Raw genomic sequence first — 16,876 nt, 5'->3', positions numbered from 1 at the left:
GAATGAAGTGTTTGACGTCCAATGATGGGATATCATATACAGTGACAATGCTGTTATATGATAATACACTTGTGCACTTTGTGTCTGTATATAAACTTTCTCAAAGCAACTTCTATCCTGTTAGATGGGTTTTACAATGCAGCTTTCTACTAACAGTCTACTTATTTCAAAGCCTAGGTCTTTTTGCCATTATTAGAAAAAAACCTTTCTGGACACTACAACTGAGAAATTACTTAACAAAATTGCAAGTCTGAGATGCCTGTAGAGTAGCTGAGCATAGCTCCACTAGCGGAGCTTCCTGCCACATTCATTTTGTTGAGGCTGCCATCTGCTGCTGTGATCAGGTTTCCCTTGACAGGAAGTATGGGTGACAAAAGGGGTCAGAGGTCAGCCACCGATCAGGGAATTTACTCAGTTACTGGTCTTGCAAGGGGCAAGACCTTAATCCCCTTCAGCCACTGCTTAGCCTGCTTTCAACATTCAGCCCTCATATAGTCGTTTAATTGTAGCTAAAATAACAGAGTTTATTAATGGTTCTAAAATTAAGAAAGGTACCCAGGAGGCTGAAGGCTATGCAGCTGTGGTGATGGTGCAATGGGTGCATGGTGCAATGTGTTGGACCAGTGTGAACAACAGGGTGCTTTGGTAAAAGGAGTCCTCTGGAGCCATCATCTGTCTGTCTGCCCATACATCTGTCTGCCTGTCTGCTGCTTGACCTGGTGCTTCGGTGCTCGTCTCTCTCACTCACACTCACTCTCACACTCTCTCTCTCTCTCTCTCTCTCTCTCTCTCTCTCTCTCTCTCTCTCTCTCTCTCTCTCTCTCTCCCTCTCTCTCTCTCTCTCTCTGTCTCTGTCTCTGTGTCTCTGTCTCACTCTCTCGTGTTGAGCTTCTTTGACATGGGCTGCTTGCTCCATAGGGGGACGAGTAAAAACCTGGAAGAGAAGGTGGTTCATCCTCACAGACAACTGTCTGTACTACTTTGAGTACACCACAGTAAGTACAGCTCAGTTTTCTCAGGCACCATATAGATGGTGCTGAGTGTATTCTGATTTTTTTTTTCACTCGTCATTTAATTTTTTTTATATTTGTGCAGGACAAAGAGCCCAGAGGAATTATCCCACTAGAAAACCTGAGCATCAAGGAGGTGGAGGATAAGAAGCCTGTAAGTACAGCTCCATCTTCAGGTTTATTTTCATAATTACACACAGAGTAGCACTGGATTTGCTTTTTTAAATAACTACTCAAAAGAAGGAGACTGCCCATTTAGAGAATTTACAATCAAGTTTCTAAAAGTTTTTATTTTTGACCTCCCTCCACTTCTCATAGAACTGCTTTGAGCTTTACATTCCTGACAACAAGGACCAGGTGATAAAAGCTTGCAAGACTGAGGCTGATGGGCGGGTCGTGGAGGGCAACCACACATTCTACCGCATCTCTGCTCCCACTGCTGAGGAAAAAGAAGAGTGGATGAACAGCATCAAGTAAATATTGTCTCCTCACTTGCTAAAGATATAGTACACTATGGTGCATGTTCTTCCCTTGCTGTAAGTTTTGATCAGCTGTCCCATCATATAGCTTTAGTAGGATATACAAAGTGAGGCAGGGTGCGACATTAACGCTTCCCTGATTGCCAGGGGCAACCAAACTAGGCAAGTTTAGGCAACTGGAATACATTATGCAGTTGCCTGATCGAGCAAGTGAAAAATAAATGTCTGCATTGCAGCTAAAAGAATCTGCCTGAACTTATTTTATCTATAAACTGCCACAACAGTACATGTGCAGTACATGCAATATATTGTTTTTTTCTCATCATTTAATACCCAAAAAAAAACAATTTTACAGTAAAATTATTTTAAATATTAGCAATAACGTAATTAGTAAACTGAAACAGAGTTTCAAAGGCAAATTTTACCTCGACGTGAGCACCAAAACGTAAAAACTCGTGTACAAACAACATTTTGACCTGATGGCTGGAAATGTTTGGGACAGGTAAAACTTCAATAAGCTGTTTTCCTATTAATTTAATTGTGGAGAACAATCTAAGAGAGAGAAGCTTCCTACTGGTATCTCTTTTTTTAAACACATAAAATAGCAAATTGTTTCAAGCAAAATGTATTTTCCTTTGTTAAAATTGTCTTTAAATTCACAACATCACATTGTGGGCTCCATTTGTTGGATGGGTTAACACTTCTTCCTGTATGTATCTTATTCATTATTTAAAGGCCCCTTACTTTCATTGATGTCGTGTCAATATTTTAAGCTGCAAAACATATTTGTGAATCAGGCCCTGAAGTACTTGGATTAATTAGCTTGGTAAATCTTTTCTGCCAGCTAAGCGGAGCTAATTTAAAAATAATTTTGAAAAGTAGAGATTACGTATTATTATTACCTCTCAATTTTTAAATTTGTATGTTAGCAAATACAATAATTGTCCAAATACCACTTTTTTATTAATCTTTTCATCGGTATGGATTTTCTTTTTCTGGACACGTATGTTTGACTATTGGCCAAGTAAATCCTCTCAACTACTTGACCAAAGGGCAAGTGGTCCAGCCTTGTTATGTTACCATGGATGCTATGTTTCTACAAACTGGAATAATAGAACATAAGCTTTATTAGCTCTTAGTACTTCCTGTTTGCAGTATACCCATAGCAGGACACTACAGATGCCTGGATTGGTGTTTAGTAAAACCGAAATATTTGATAATTCTCAGACAAGTTCTGCAATTATAAGGAGCTGTTGATGTAAGGTAAATCATTCATTCATTCATTCATTCATTCATTCATTCATTCATTCATTCATTCATTCATTCATTCATTTATTTATTTATTTTTGATTTTTTGAAGCTACTTTGCAGATATTTCTGCAGGGGCAATAGTTATATCAACAAATCCATGATTTCTAACATTACAGTAATGCATGATGGCCATTATGTTTCTCTCTGTGTGTCTGTGCCCACAGAGCTGCCATTAGCAGAGACCCCTTTTATGAGATGCTGGCAGCCAGGAAGAAGAAGGTGTCGTCCATGAAGAGGCATTAGAGCTGCTCAATGCTCCCAATATTGCACTTGACTGTGTGTGTGTGTGTGTGTGTGTGTGTGTGGGGGGGGGGGGGGGGGGGGGGGCTGGTCTGGCTTTGTGACTCTGCTGGCTGCAAAAACAGGAAGCATGCTGGGGATTCCAGAGAAGAGTCAGGGCCAAAGCCTTCTTTAGCCCACTGTCTGAATGTCTCTCTTTCTCTTTTAGCTTTGTGTGTACTCTGTCTTTGAAGCCAAAGGGGGGTTTTGCTGTGGCAAAATTCCCTTCAAAGATGCTTTAATAAACACAATACCCATAAACATTGCAAACATACACAACATACATAGACTCATGCAGTCCCCCAGTAGCACACATCGTTTTAACTCAGCAGGTCTGACCGAATGTGGCACCCCAACCCAGAAATAATCCTTTATGCTTTATAAAAGAAATGTTAAGAACTTTTCTGATGTGCTTTAATATGTTTGGGTAATATGTGTATTTTTACAGCTTTTACTGTCAGTTCCTCTTGAGTTTATTTTTCTTTTATTTGTTTGGTTTTGTAAAATAAAATTGTCTTGCAACAGAAACTGCAAAGGACCGGGTTAAGTAGAAGAGGGAAGCTAGATAGTTGGGTGGGTATAATTTTCCAACTGTTATTGATTTTATAGAAAAAAGGAAAAAACACACTTTTCTCTGTTTCAAAAAAGTTGCCACTCAGGAGATTGTTATAATGTTCTGAAACTTTCCATGTGCCGGTGACATGGATCCTGTTCACAACACGCAGCCACGTGGGGAATAGAAGCCTCATCTGTGTCCGAGACTGAACTGTTTTTGTAAATATGAAGCTGCAGCAGGGAGACGTGCCGCTGCAGGCAAGGGTGTCTTCTTTTTGGACAACATCTCAGAGTTGGATGGGGCTCTTGCCTTGAGTTTTACTGTGTTTTTAAGCCCCCAGTGACCCCCTTTTTTTTCAAGGTCTTTGGTTGCCTGTAAAACAGAAACTTGGCACCTTTTATATTTTCTCTCCCCGTACATGTTGTTAATTGCTCTCATCTTGTCTCAAACCCATACCACTATTACTGTATCATATAAAGGCAATGTATTTGTTAACAAGGTTACTTTACTGCTGCACCATGCCTGGTTTTCAAGATGAAATGTGATAATAAATGCTGCTGGTTAGCAACAGGAGTTCACAGAAATGAGCTTTACCACTCAAACAAAATGTAGTCTTTGGTTCCTGCTTTGCAATATACTTTTTCTCTATTTAATGGCAAAACAAATAACATCTCATTTTACTCTCTGTGCCTCATTGCACATTGAATAGTACTGTGTTCTTCAGGTTGTTTAAAGAAGAACCTTTAAAGAAGCAGAAATATACGTGTGGGTTGTCCCCCCTCTCAGGAAGAACGATGTGAAACAATACAGAACTACTCCTCGTATCAGGAATGCACTGTCGTGAACCAAAAGATGGAGGGCAGGGAAGCTGATTGGTCATGCTGCAGCAGTGATGCATGATATTTTCAAAAAGTACTTTGAGGTAGAATTTTGCAATGCAGGCTGAGTTTTACATCAAGCTGTCATCCTTTGTACTCATGTCCACAATCATCTTCTCTCTCACCTGTGCCTGCTGGTCATTATCCTCGCTACCTGCCTGTTCTGTTTGCCGGTTCTCTTCTTCTTCACACCTCTCGGTGCACTAATCTAAGAGAAATAAGCAAAGATGCAAAACAATCATAATTCTAGACAGTATTGGTTTATTTATCAAAGTTGTACATACTTAAATGTATAGTAGGTATTTTATCTTTATTTTGTTTCTTATTAGTTGTGCCATTTTCTTTTGTCATTCAGTTCTTTAATGTTCATGTTAAAGATTTCTGTAATTGACATTTAATCAAGCTGAAATAAAGATAGATTTGTCACAGTCACGGCCTGTTAATGATTTTTAAAGTAGTAAGTAAAAAAAAAAAAAACTGTCGTTGCTCCAGCAGGTGGCAGTATAGGACCGTTATGCACTCTGACACAACGAAGACCTGCAAGAATCTTATTTATTGCATATTAATATAGACTTTAATTAAAGAATTTCAGTCCTGCAGAATACTCACTAATTAAATTATAGGTTATGTGAGGCCAGGTCTATGTTTATGGATAATAATTGAATACCACTTGAGGGCAGCCATGGAATTGAATCACACTCTAATCTTGCACCGAGCCAGGATGTTCATGCACAACTTCCATAGTTTGCATCACTCCCACCCACATTTACCCTTTGTATAAAAAACACTCTCCAGTTACTGTTTAAATGCAGCCTTTATTTACAGCTTCATAACATTTCATATCTTTTCAAACGCTCGCTTTTAAAGTATTTATGGCACAAAATGTCAGGGCAGCAGGGAAAGGTCGATATTTACCAGTGAACACGTATCATATTAAATGATGCCTGGAAAAGCAATCAATAGAAATGACTTTCTCAATGGAATGGGCGTTCAGGAAACAAGAGGCCTCAAATGCTGTGGTGCAGTGTGATGGAGGACATGTTTGTGGGCTAAAAGTAGAAAATACGGATTTGGATTTATTTTGGTGTCTTCTAAGATTGATTCAGGCATGGTTAGATATATGAAATGACAATTTTATATACTTTGTTTTAAAATTACAGCATCCATGACAGATAAGCAACAAGGCTGCATCAGATGATGTTTTGCTTTATATTTTCTGTCAACTGTTAATGTATTGACAGGCCTGGTGTTTAGCATCAAATGCTGTATGTGGAATTTACCATTCAGGCTCTTTCAGCTGCAAGAAACAGTACTGTGAGTAAAACAAATCAGCTTCAGACCCAGGTGAACTGTACAGAAATTCTAGTTGCAGAGTTTCCAGCAGCATTGGATTGTGTTGAGCAGGTGATGTGGTGAAGTCTAAACCAAAAACTGTTCTGTCTTCGAATTTGAATGGTTCTAAGTACCTGGGTTTATTCGAGCCCAGACATGTTTATCTTAGCTGCAAAAGGCAAGGAAACCGCAAATTACTTTCCGAATCCCTTTGATCTGTGAAAGATTAGAATAGTTTTCTCTGGCAAAACAATCAAAGATAAATGAATAGGCATTATTTATATAATATTTTCCTATAGGCCATTGGCTTTGGTGTTTTGTTAGTTCACAGGCACAAATGATCAAACAAATTGGTTCCAGATGTGCAAGAATGAGAATAGCAAGATATTTTCAAAACAGGATTCCTGCTTTGCATCTGCGCAATGTGATGAATGTGACATTGCCCTCAATCATCTTTGCAAAACTGCAGTCAAAGGATATTTTGCACCGCTGCAGTAAAAACACAATGACATTTGACATTTTTGAGAATTACAGAGCAGGGCCATGGTGATGACCATGACTGATGGGAAGTGAGCATGTTGCCACAGCACGAAAAAAGTAGTGAGAAAAAAGTTTGACAATGTGTGGTTTTGCTGCTGGTGAAGCAGCATCATTTGAAGTGTTTTTCTCTTTTTTCTTTTTCTTACCATCTACGCTGTTCTGCACTTCTCGTATTTCTCGCTGCAGCAAGGATAAGCAGGCACATGAAAAGACTTTGTACTTGTACATGCGTTTTTCTTGTGGAGGTGAGGTTTCTGTTTGTGAGAAGAGGAATATGATACACTGTACAATAGGAGGAAAGGTTTCTTTAGTTCTTACAAATAAATTTAAGGAGGAACAATATGTGGAGTTTGAATGAGACTTTTGGGGCACACAGTACACAGTGAGTTTCACTGGGGTCAAGTATTCTTTTAAACCACAATATTAAATGGCACAGTTCAGCATAGCATACCTGACCTCACTGCACTGAAACAGTCAACCACACCACTCACTCAGTTATACTGTCATGACAGGCCTGTTTGGTGAATTCACCTCTTTGTACTTATGCTGATTAAGGGGGAAAGGCCTAGCCCTACAGCAGCTTTGGTAGACCATGTAGTGGGATCCTCCGTCTCCCCCAGTAAGTGGAGACATGTGAGACCAGTCAGGCACCAATTAGGTCCAGACTGTTTCCCAGAAGCGCTGGAGGCCTCCCCCTGCCTCCCAGCCCACGACGGCAGGAGAAGAGCACACCCCACAGTCTCCGGACCTGACCTCAGCTGGCATGAGAAGGGTTCTTGCAGGCGAAGAATGTTACACACAGAGAGGCGTGCACACACAATACGGTCACGCAATCATAAATGCAACACAGCCTGATCGACATTTTCACGCAAACCAGTCCACAGCTGCAGAGAATTTACTTTAAGAAGGCCGTTGCTTCGACGTTGACATTAAATGGTCGACCACAAGAGTCATAATTGTTGTTGGACCATAACAAGAAGATTAAATTTCAAGGCCAATTCAGAAAACAGCATCCCATCAGATCTCCTGTAAGTGTACTGTTGTGTTAATTCAAATACACATGACACAGACAGACTGGAGCCACTTGGAACTAATACTCAGAGATGTCTCTGTATATTGAAGTGTTTAAGGTGTACACACACTTCAGGCGCATTGCTGACAGATGCATTGCTACTTTACTGGAAGGATAAATCCTTTTCAAATCGCTTCAGGAATCTCCTGCACTGCTAAGGGACACTGAGTTTATCCTTAGGGCGGCATTTCTGAGAAAATGAATTAAAAAGCCGCCACAACAAAGTCTCTTTGACCACTCCCCCACTTTCCACTATCTTTCTCCTTGCATCTCTCCATCTGGCTCACTGCCTGACCCACACTCATATCATCATGCAAACATAGTATTTACAGTATATCATACATCTTAGTGTTGCTCGCAAGTCAGACTACACATTTATAACAGTGATAATGAAAATCAGTAAAAACTATGGCTTGAGTTGATCATAAGATTTCTGATTTAGTTTAGTATATTTTCCCATAAACTCGCAGCTGTGTATGTTTGGAAATTGCCAGCAAAATCTTGCAAAACCTGTAATTAAAACTGGCTGGAGAAGTAAAAAAAAATTATCTTTGGCTCATATTTAGTTGAGTTAATAATTTAGTACATGCTGTGACTGAATCTTACAGCTGGACATTTTGAAACAGTGTTTGCCAAACACTTAATTGATTGATGATTTTTGCTTTGTGTTTGTAATAGGACATTCATTGCTTCAGTAAATGTAATTTTGCCCTTAGCTTCCTGTATAAGTGATCCAGTGACCTAGATATGACAATGTTAAGGATATAATGTGTGAAAACAAACAGGTTGATGCAATCCTACTGGGCGAGACTGAGGCAGGTTCATAAATACTGACCCAGTTATGAATGCTAAACAGTCATATAGCTAATAAAAGGAGCTGTAAACAATTTCCCAGATAATGTAGACAGTATAACTGCAGTTACTGGCATTCTTGTATTACATCTGAGAAAACTAAGTATTTGTTCCTCAGTGAAATCAGTTTGAGGAATTGAGTTTAACTGAACAGAATTGAGTTGAGAGATAGACGCTGTCTGGGTGCCACATTAATTAGATTTACTGGCAAGACGAATCAACTTTTTTTTTCATTGTACTTTTTTTTTTTGTAGTAAACTTGCTGATGGAGGGTTACAGACAAACCATGTGAATAAGACAAAAGGTTGTTTGTCCCTTTGGACAAATGGTAATGTGGGATTTTTCTGCACATTCATTGCAACTGCAATTGGCTCTGATTCTGGGAAATTCTATGTGTGTTCTTTTTAATATGGTGTGAAGAGAAATACTTTTCCTGTGGGAGTTTTGTCCCTAGTCTTAATGGAGCATCCTGTATACAATCCTATGTTGATTGCAGCTCTTTGTGCAGTAGCTTAATAATTACAGGCATGCAACATTGCAGAAATCTCAGCTGCAGGATGAGCTGGAGCGACTTCTGGAACAGGCACATTGTTTGTTTACAGGCAGATTGTAAGATGGGACACATTGTACCTTCCAACATTTCTAGCTAGTACTGGGAAAATGGGGGTTGGTTTGGAGCAACTCCAGTAGAATTTCCTGTCTATAGGGAGGGCCCGGTGAGAAGGGGACAAAAGGAAATGTTTTGAAAATAGAGAAAGACATAAGGAAAAAGGGGTCGTTTGTGGTTCCTGACCCAGAACCAGCTGACTGCAGCGCTCTATTTTGCCATTTATTACTTTGTTACTCTTGGAAAATAAGTTTAGAAATTTCCCTCTAGCTCCTCTGTGTGAAGCTTGTAATCAGAATAAACATCTAAAATATGTGGAAGAGGGTGCGCAGACAGCAGCTCCCTCTGTTAGGCCTCTCTGGGAGACTGGGTTGGTATTTTCAGAGGTCACCGCACACTGGCAATGTCTCTGAGCTGCACATCTACAACACAGAGCAGAGAGGGAAAAATAGGATCATTGTGGTTGTCTGTCTGAGAAACAAAGAGAACAGAGCTGCACAAAGAGCAGACATGTATCGATGGATAATGCAGCTGCAATTTCTCTAAAGCATATGAACAAATGCTCAGCTTTGATGACTGAGGAGATGAAAGGTTGTTCTTGTAACTCACTGTAGCAGAACTGGACACACACCTGCACCAGCAACAATAGGCTCTATTCACCACAGCAGCAGCTTGTAGTTGGTTTATAGTCCTTTGATATGACTTCATTGTGTTTGCCATGACAGGATTTCGTGCAATGTCACTAAAGGCACAGCCACACACATATGGAATTGTTTACTGGTTGAGCTAACAGCCAGGTTCAAAGCTTTCCTCTTGGTGACTGATGCATCCTGGGTAGTGTCCTCAAACATGTGCGACTGAGTCAGGCAATTTAGACAATATAGGGCATAAGGGAAGAGGCAACTTGTCAGTGAAGGAAAACTAGGCAATAATGTTCCAAGTAGCATTCCCTCAGATCCACTGTATTGTTCCTGTCCGGTGCCTTTGCCTGACATATACTGGAGGTTGCTATCAGTACTCTTATCTGAACCATAACCGCAAAGCCGCTGTTAGAACGAACAAACTAAATCTATCCGGAAATGGCAGACTTACTGGCACAGCTCAGGATCCCATTACAAATAGTGTGTCAGACATTAAGTATGTGTGTTTGTATTTGCATGTGCACATGAGTAAATAGACATAGATAACCAGAATATTGTTCTGATGGCATGAGTATTATGCGTGTGTGTGTGTGTGTGTGTGTGTGTGTGTGTGTGTGTGTGTGTGTGTGTGTGTGTGTCGGGTGTTCTCAGTGAGTAGCATCTCTCAGTCAAACTGCCAATATAGCATAGACAGATTTATTACCTTTTGTCTGATGACATCAGCCCTCTATTTCTAGGGGTTGTGGGAATCAAAGGCCATTTTGAAGATTCCGATTATGTCACTGTCTCACTTTGTCTCAGAGCATTTGATACTGATAAACTGATGTGGCGGCAGTGGCAGGCGAGCCGAGGTAGGCAAGCCGCGTCAGATCAATCATATTATCTGCCATGATGCAATCTCAATGCCTGGGGCAGCAGTTGATCGTTATCTGGGCTGTTTTAGACGAACATGACAAAAGTGAATTTTCCACATGCAGCATGCACCATCATGGTGGCATGGCCTCTTTTTCTATTTCTCTATTTCTCCTGGAAACTGCAGAGATCAAAGAGGTGAAGATTGTCATCTTGAGTGTGCTGATTTCTTCATGGTGTTTATTAGTTTTCATTCTAGTGTGTGAATCAGTCAAACATTGTAAAAGAGAGCAAAGCTACAGTTTAACATTTTGGGAAACAAGCTTATTTGCCTTCTTGCACAGGATTTGATAAGATGATGCATATTAATCTCGTGTCTTTACAGTGTATGTGAAGCTACAGTCAGCAGCCAGTTAACTTAGCATACTATTAAGACTGAAATCAGAGGGAAACGACTAGTCTGACTTGGTCCAAGTCCAAGTAGTGGAATAATTGGCTGCCTTACATATCTAAGGCACCCACTCAAAAAGGCAAGTGTTAAAATGCCAACTATAACCATTTTTGTTTTTATTTTTCCATAAATTGTAACTCAACCTCTGTAACACAATAACACTGTGGTTTTTCATGGATCCAGCAAATAAGTTATATGAATGAGTGAACTCTACAGATGCTAGGCAGGTCAGTTGTTTCCTTCAGCTGCTGCTGCTAGCTTCAAGAATCTAGATAGTGAAATATATCCTATAAAACTAGTCTTTTAAATGGAACTGTAAATGATATATAAGTGATATTCACTTCTTTCTTTAAACGTACATGGTTTGTATTTTTATCTTTGGAGGATACTTGGTCTTTGGAGGGTCCATGGTAATACATTCATTTTGTCCCCTCGGTCCCTCCAGATTAGATTTGGGCTTGTGGACTTAGGACAACAGTGTGCAATCAGGAAACTAAAACATCAGTTTTTTCTATAATTTGTGTGATAAAAGAAATAATGACAAATCCCATCACAGCTGACAGTAGGCATGAGATGGGGTATAGGTGTGGTACATTCACAAAACCTGCATGTCTTTCGATTGGAGGAAACCAGAGTATCTGCAGGAAGCCAACACAAGCACATTAGGCTCATGCAACAGGTTCACAATGGCAGGGACGATATATGTAACCATTGCTCCATTGGGCCACTCTTCATGTGTAACTGGTGCTCTGTATGAACAACCAAAAGAGAAAACGGTGTCGTTTGATGTAACAATCATGCGTGTTGTGTGTGTGTGTGTGTGTGTGTGCGTGTGCGTGTGTGTGGAGTGATTCACCTGTGTAATGTTTACAGGGATTTGTAAAAGTTTGTGTGTTTCAATGCGACTAAAAATGTAATTGTGTGGGCTTCTGTTTAAATCAGAGTTTGTCTTTCCAAAGAAGCAGACTCTGACTTGGTATGTCTCACTATCAACAGGCAGGCAATCTCATCTAAACAAGACAGCTGGAAGCATAAAATTAGAATGTTTCACGCCCACCTCTCTTCTCTAGAGACTCACGCAAACACACATTACTCTACTGAGGGATCTCTGACTGACCATTAACCTAAGTGTTAGTTAAACCCGAACGGGATCCACACGTCAAGCTCACTGTCCTCACTGTCAGGAGGAAGGCACTGTTCCATCAGGTGGTTTGCTCCTGTAAAATGTGTGTGTGTCCATTTTGCCCTGGGTATTAGTAGACACTAAAGTAACTAAAGTAGTAAGCTTTAACTGGTATCATTTCAAAAGTGGTTTATCTGCACAATGTTGCCCCGAGGCAGCCAATGAACACAGGTTTAGTAGATAAATATATGTGTGTGTTTAAATATGCTTCTTTAAATTGCTATGTACATTTTGTATGTGTATGTTGTATGTACACACACAGTCATTTTTAAGATTTTTCTATTTGCACTTAAAAAATCAAAGATGTGTGTGTGGTCCCAGAATATGATGTATGGCCTAAAGGCATCATCATGCCATATAGAGAGTTACCTTACTCAACACCATGACAGTGCAATCAAACCCAACAATTCAAACGTTGTTATTTCCTTTATCCAATTTCACAAGTAAGCACTAAACGTCATAGTGTGTCAGCTTTATGTGAACTGGTAAGCAATGATTTCGAAATTCCCACACAGGCATCACTTCTGTAATGTCAACCTCGAAAATAGCCCTGGCCCCCTCAAGCTCCCAGCTGACTGTCACGTGTATAAAATGTTGGTAACTCACCCAAATGTTCTTCCTTTTGCTGCTTATCAAAACTGAACAATGCTTTCATTGTCTCACCAATTTGTGCCAGGAAAAGAAATGCAGAAAATTTGGAAACTCGCTTAGAAAGAACACAGTGAATTACAATAACTCTCCTGTTATGACAACAAGAGCTTTTCTTCTTCTTTCCACCTTCTCTTTAGTTTTGGTAGAGCAGAACTGGCAGTGGCCCCAAAATTGGGCCACAGTGTTGTGAAATGTAAATATTGAAGCAGTGCATAGAGCTGAACAAAAGTTCCTGGCCATTTCCTGCCATGCCAGAAAGTGTGTCATAAAATAAGGAATCTAATAATGTCTGCAAAAATTCTTAGCAATGTAAAAGTCCACTGGTTGTTCAAAATGGAGATTTGCACATTTTAGATGTCAAAATTGGAAACTGAGAACAAATATAGCAAACAAATAAGCAAGACACTTATTTAAAATATGATTGAAAGGTCACATACAGTACATACCTATGATGGTTCTAAATGTCAAAAAAACATTGTGTATAATTTTCTGGGCGTGAAACGTTTGTGTGTTAATGCTGTGTGCTCTGCTTTTAGCGCTTCCCAGAAGGAGCTGTGATACTCACAGCCAGAAATAGACTATGTGTTATGTAGGGAAGACTACTAAGAGTCTCATTTGCCCATAACAATACTGAGCATAACCTATAAATATACTTACAGAGATGCAAGCTCACTTCTTCTGCTGGTTGTGGAATTTGAGAGCAAAGTCTGAATCTGTGTGCGTAATTTGAATGTACTTTACCTTTTTGTTGTTACTTTAAGTCTCACCCACTGTGCAGACCTTGCACACTTGAATGCACTGCTCCCACATGCCACATCTTACTAAGGGGCTAAGAGAAAAAAGTGACCAAAAAAAAACAGCAAAGTTTTCTTCCCTGTACATTTACAGTAATGCTCTGTAGTACAGTTGTGCAATCAGTGTTAAAACAGGCATGCGTGACGCTCACAGTGTTCACAAGAGAATTCCTGGCAACGAATCACATGACACAGACTACTGTAAAACGTGTGAACGCAACATACACAAATATGAGAAGGGAAAAAAAAAGAGCATACGTTCATGAACAAAGAGATTCAGAAAAAGACATTGCGTCTTACGATTTTGTGGCTTGTTGCTCATTCTCAACTGTGGTGGTCACACATGACACTTACCATAATTCACTGAAACGCACAAAGAACGACACTGACAGCCACGCAGCAGTCAGAGAGTGAGTGAGTGTGTTACCAGGAAATTATTACTCGATGATTGTAGTCACACAGCTGTAAACTGTGAGGTCTGATGACAGACTACTACTGACATTAAAACAAAGTAGACATGCAGGTAGAGGAAGGAAGTGCAATAACAGTACATGATAATAATGCAGAGTTAACAGGAATTAAGTTGGCTGATATGCCAGGAACCTCCCTTTTTATCTCAGATGATCATCTCACAGCTAGAGCACTGTTTCCTCTTACAGCCCTTTCTTTATGGTAGTTTTGGATAGTATCACTTGAAGGTTTTTCATGTAGAAAATGATTCCATTCTAATTTCAACCCACTAAAATGTGCTGATGTTGTTGACTCGACCTGAATGCAGGGCTCACTGTATTCAGCTGTGCAAACAATGACTGGCGCCTTTGCAAGTCCCAACCTTACAAATAATTCATCAAAGTGGCAAAATGTACCAAAAGCTTTTAAAAGATCTCCATGCTCCGTGAATTTCTGCTAGAAAAAGCAGCTCGAAAATATTTTGTCGAATAACATTTATTCTCACTCCTTTCCAGTCGAGAGGTCTGCAAAGCTTTCCCCCCCTCATATCCAATGGGTTTACGGGAACCATGGGCTAGAGTAAATTTCTGAGTCAGTGTGGGAAAACCTAAACAGCGGCGTTTTCCACTAAACACTAGTGTGGACACATGCGCTATCATGCACATCCTTGTCTCATCTGCTAAACTAAGGAGAAATGTATCATTTCTGCATGTCAAAATGCACTTAGTTGAGCCAGAATCTATAGCTGAAGACACAAAAACCAGGTACAAAGGAGTGTTTTTGGTTTACTATTTAGATTCAGCAAATGTGCTGGAAGCCAAAGACACAGAAATGCATGCACATGCGTCGCCTTCCATGCCAGAAAACGTTGCTGCCAAGCTTCACAACCTGAGCCTCAGATGTTTGGCCCAAGTCCCACAGCTCACTCGTAGCGGCTCCAGGTCACTTGGTTCGCATAAACCGAATCACCATTTGACTTCTGAATGATTTCTGGTTAAGTTTGAGCTTCTGTATTATTGTAAGGCCGTTTCTGAATAAACACAAAATTATTAAGAAAGTTGTGACATCTTGGGTACTTTATGACTCTTTTGGAGTCTTCCTCGTCACATCCCTTTAAAGCTCTTTTTATTCTACTGTACTGAAAGTGTAACTTACTTGGGAAATTATAGTATACTCACTAAAAAGCCAAGTCAGCATTTAGCAATACTCTGTGCAGAGGTTTCCATGGAAACGTGGCGTGCTAAACAAAGTGTGAGGGTATTTCTCCTTCTCCTGGTTTGAGTCAACTTACTGCTCCAATGACTTCCATGAGGACCCCACGGGAGAGCTTTCATATTAGGTACATGCCTCACAATGACACAATAGATTTTCTGGAAACAAGTCCAGTGTTAAGAAGCTATGCTAGTGATTTCCCTTCCCAGCTGTCCTGTTGGTGATGTGAATCAGACAACACCTGAGTCACCTTCGTGAACACAGCTGGCTTTTACAAAAACCCATCAGTCTCTGTGACGTCAATCTTTTGCCCACACGCTCCTCCATGTGTCCAGCTCGCAGCTGAGGTTTGGTAAAACTAACACCAGAGCACACAGTGTGCATCTTTTTAAAGGGGTGAACCAGTCTGTGCTGAGAAGTCACTTCTTTTCTGATTTTCACATTTCCACTTACAGGCCGTGCCATTGTGAAACGCACTGGCTTGTACTGTTGAGTAAAGCCAGTGAGTTGGTTGATAGAAGGCAAAGCCTGACATGACACTATAGCCTGGAGATAATCAACACTAACTTCCCCGCCTGTAAACGGTGGCGATCACACCTGAGTCAGCAAGGAAGAAGCTGATGCAGAATGAATGAGCACTCCATCAGTCACACGCATGTTACCAAACCAAATTAGTCTGTTTTTACATGAGGATCTGAGCTCACACTTCCTTTCGTCCGCCTATTGATGACATCCAAATTACTATAAGGTGATGATAAAGAAAGACTTACAGTAAGCAGGAGAAGAGTTAGGGTCAGTACAGTTGGTGGGGAGCTCTAAAGATCAAATCTGTCTGTGTGAATCAAACAATCTTAAATAAACACAAATATTCTGGTGCAAAATAGTCAATTACTACTTTTTTTTAAAATAAAATGTCTTTCTTTTCTAATAAATGAATAATAATGTATTTACTTTAACCACCTTGTTGACCATTTATAAAAACTAGCATTTAATAAATGGTAAGCAAAGCCATGCTTAATTATCAAGTTAAATAATATGTGTTATAATTGTCAAATACCATAATAAACAATTATAATACTGACACTTTTGGGGCAGAGTGCAATAAGTACAATATTAAAGAGCACATTTTAATATTAAATCACATGTTGAAGTAAATTTGTAAAGCTCACTTATGAATTCTAGCGTGATACTAAATATAATAAACTGTGAAACAATCATAAAGTATGATTCTAAACTGTAACCGGATATAAAACGTAACAACAATGGGTGCATAAACAGCATGTTGCCCTTGGATACCAGCGGCCACTATTTGGAAATAAAGTTTTCAAGTTCTTCCACAACCAGCGCCCTCTATGGACGTTTGTGAGGCTTCAGGCTGTTTCTGTGAAATTCTCAGAAACTGATTACACAAAGGGCGCCAGCTAAAACCGAATCATTACCTCACGCTTATCGCCAAAGCGGAACTTCAAGCAAAGAACACATAATCATTCACAATTGTTTGGGAAATCTATTATTTTTAGTGTCATTTGTAAGACACTACAGTGAGAGATTCCTTTTGCTTGGAACTCCTTAACTTTTTGGAAGAACAGGGGTGGGAGGGAGGGAAGGGAGGAGGAGGAGGAATCCTTTAAAAAAATAAATACACGCTTCCTGTCAATGTGCCAGAGAGAGGATTTACAGGAACAGATGGGCGGAGTCTTAATAGAACATATGAGGACTCCTCTCC

At 39.9% G+C, this 16,876-nt stretch overlaps 1 protein-coding gene across 4 annotated transcripts in view; it reads left to right on the top strand.

Moving 5' to 3' along the window:
* The window catches only part of cyth1a (cytohesin 1a), a 37,278-nt gene extending 32,333 nt beyond the window's left edge, over positions 1 to 4,945 (top strand). For 3 of the 4 annotated variants that reach the window (XM_067478015.1, XM_067478014.1, XM_067478016.1), the window contains 4 exons: positions 917 to 995; positions 1,096 to 1,164; positions 1,329 to 1,483; positions 2,965 to 4,945. In XM_067478015.1, the coding sequence (XP_067334116.1) occupies positions 917 to 995; positions 1,096 to 1,164; positions 1,329 to 1,483; positions 2,965 to 3,043 (382 nt within the window). In that variant the 3' untranslated portion in view covers positions 3,044 to 4,945. The remainder of the gene's footprint in view (positions 1 to 916; positions 996 to 1,095; positions 1,165 to 1,328; positions 1,484 to 2,964) is intronic. The other variant, XM_067478013.1, reaches the window with a different exon arrangement.
* Positions 4,946 to 16,876: the final 11,931 nt, after the last annotated feature.

This window comes from Channa argus, chromosome 15 (genome assembly GCF_033026475.1).
Source record: "Channa argus isolate prfri chromosome 15, Channa argus male v1.0, whole genome shotgun sequence".
NCBI classification, from domain to species: Eukaryota; Metazoa; Chordata; class Actinopteri; order Anabantiformes; family Channidae; genus Channa; species Channa argus.
Note: the sequence above shows the minus strand (reverse complement) of the source record. Positions and strands in the feature narration are given on the sequence as shown.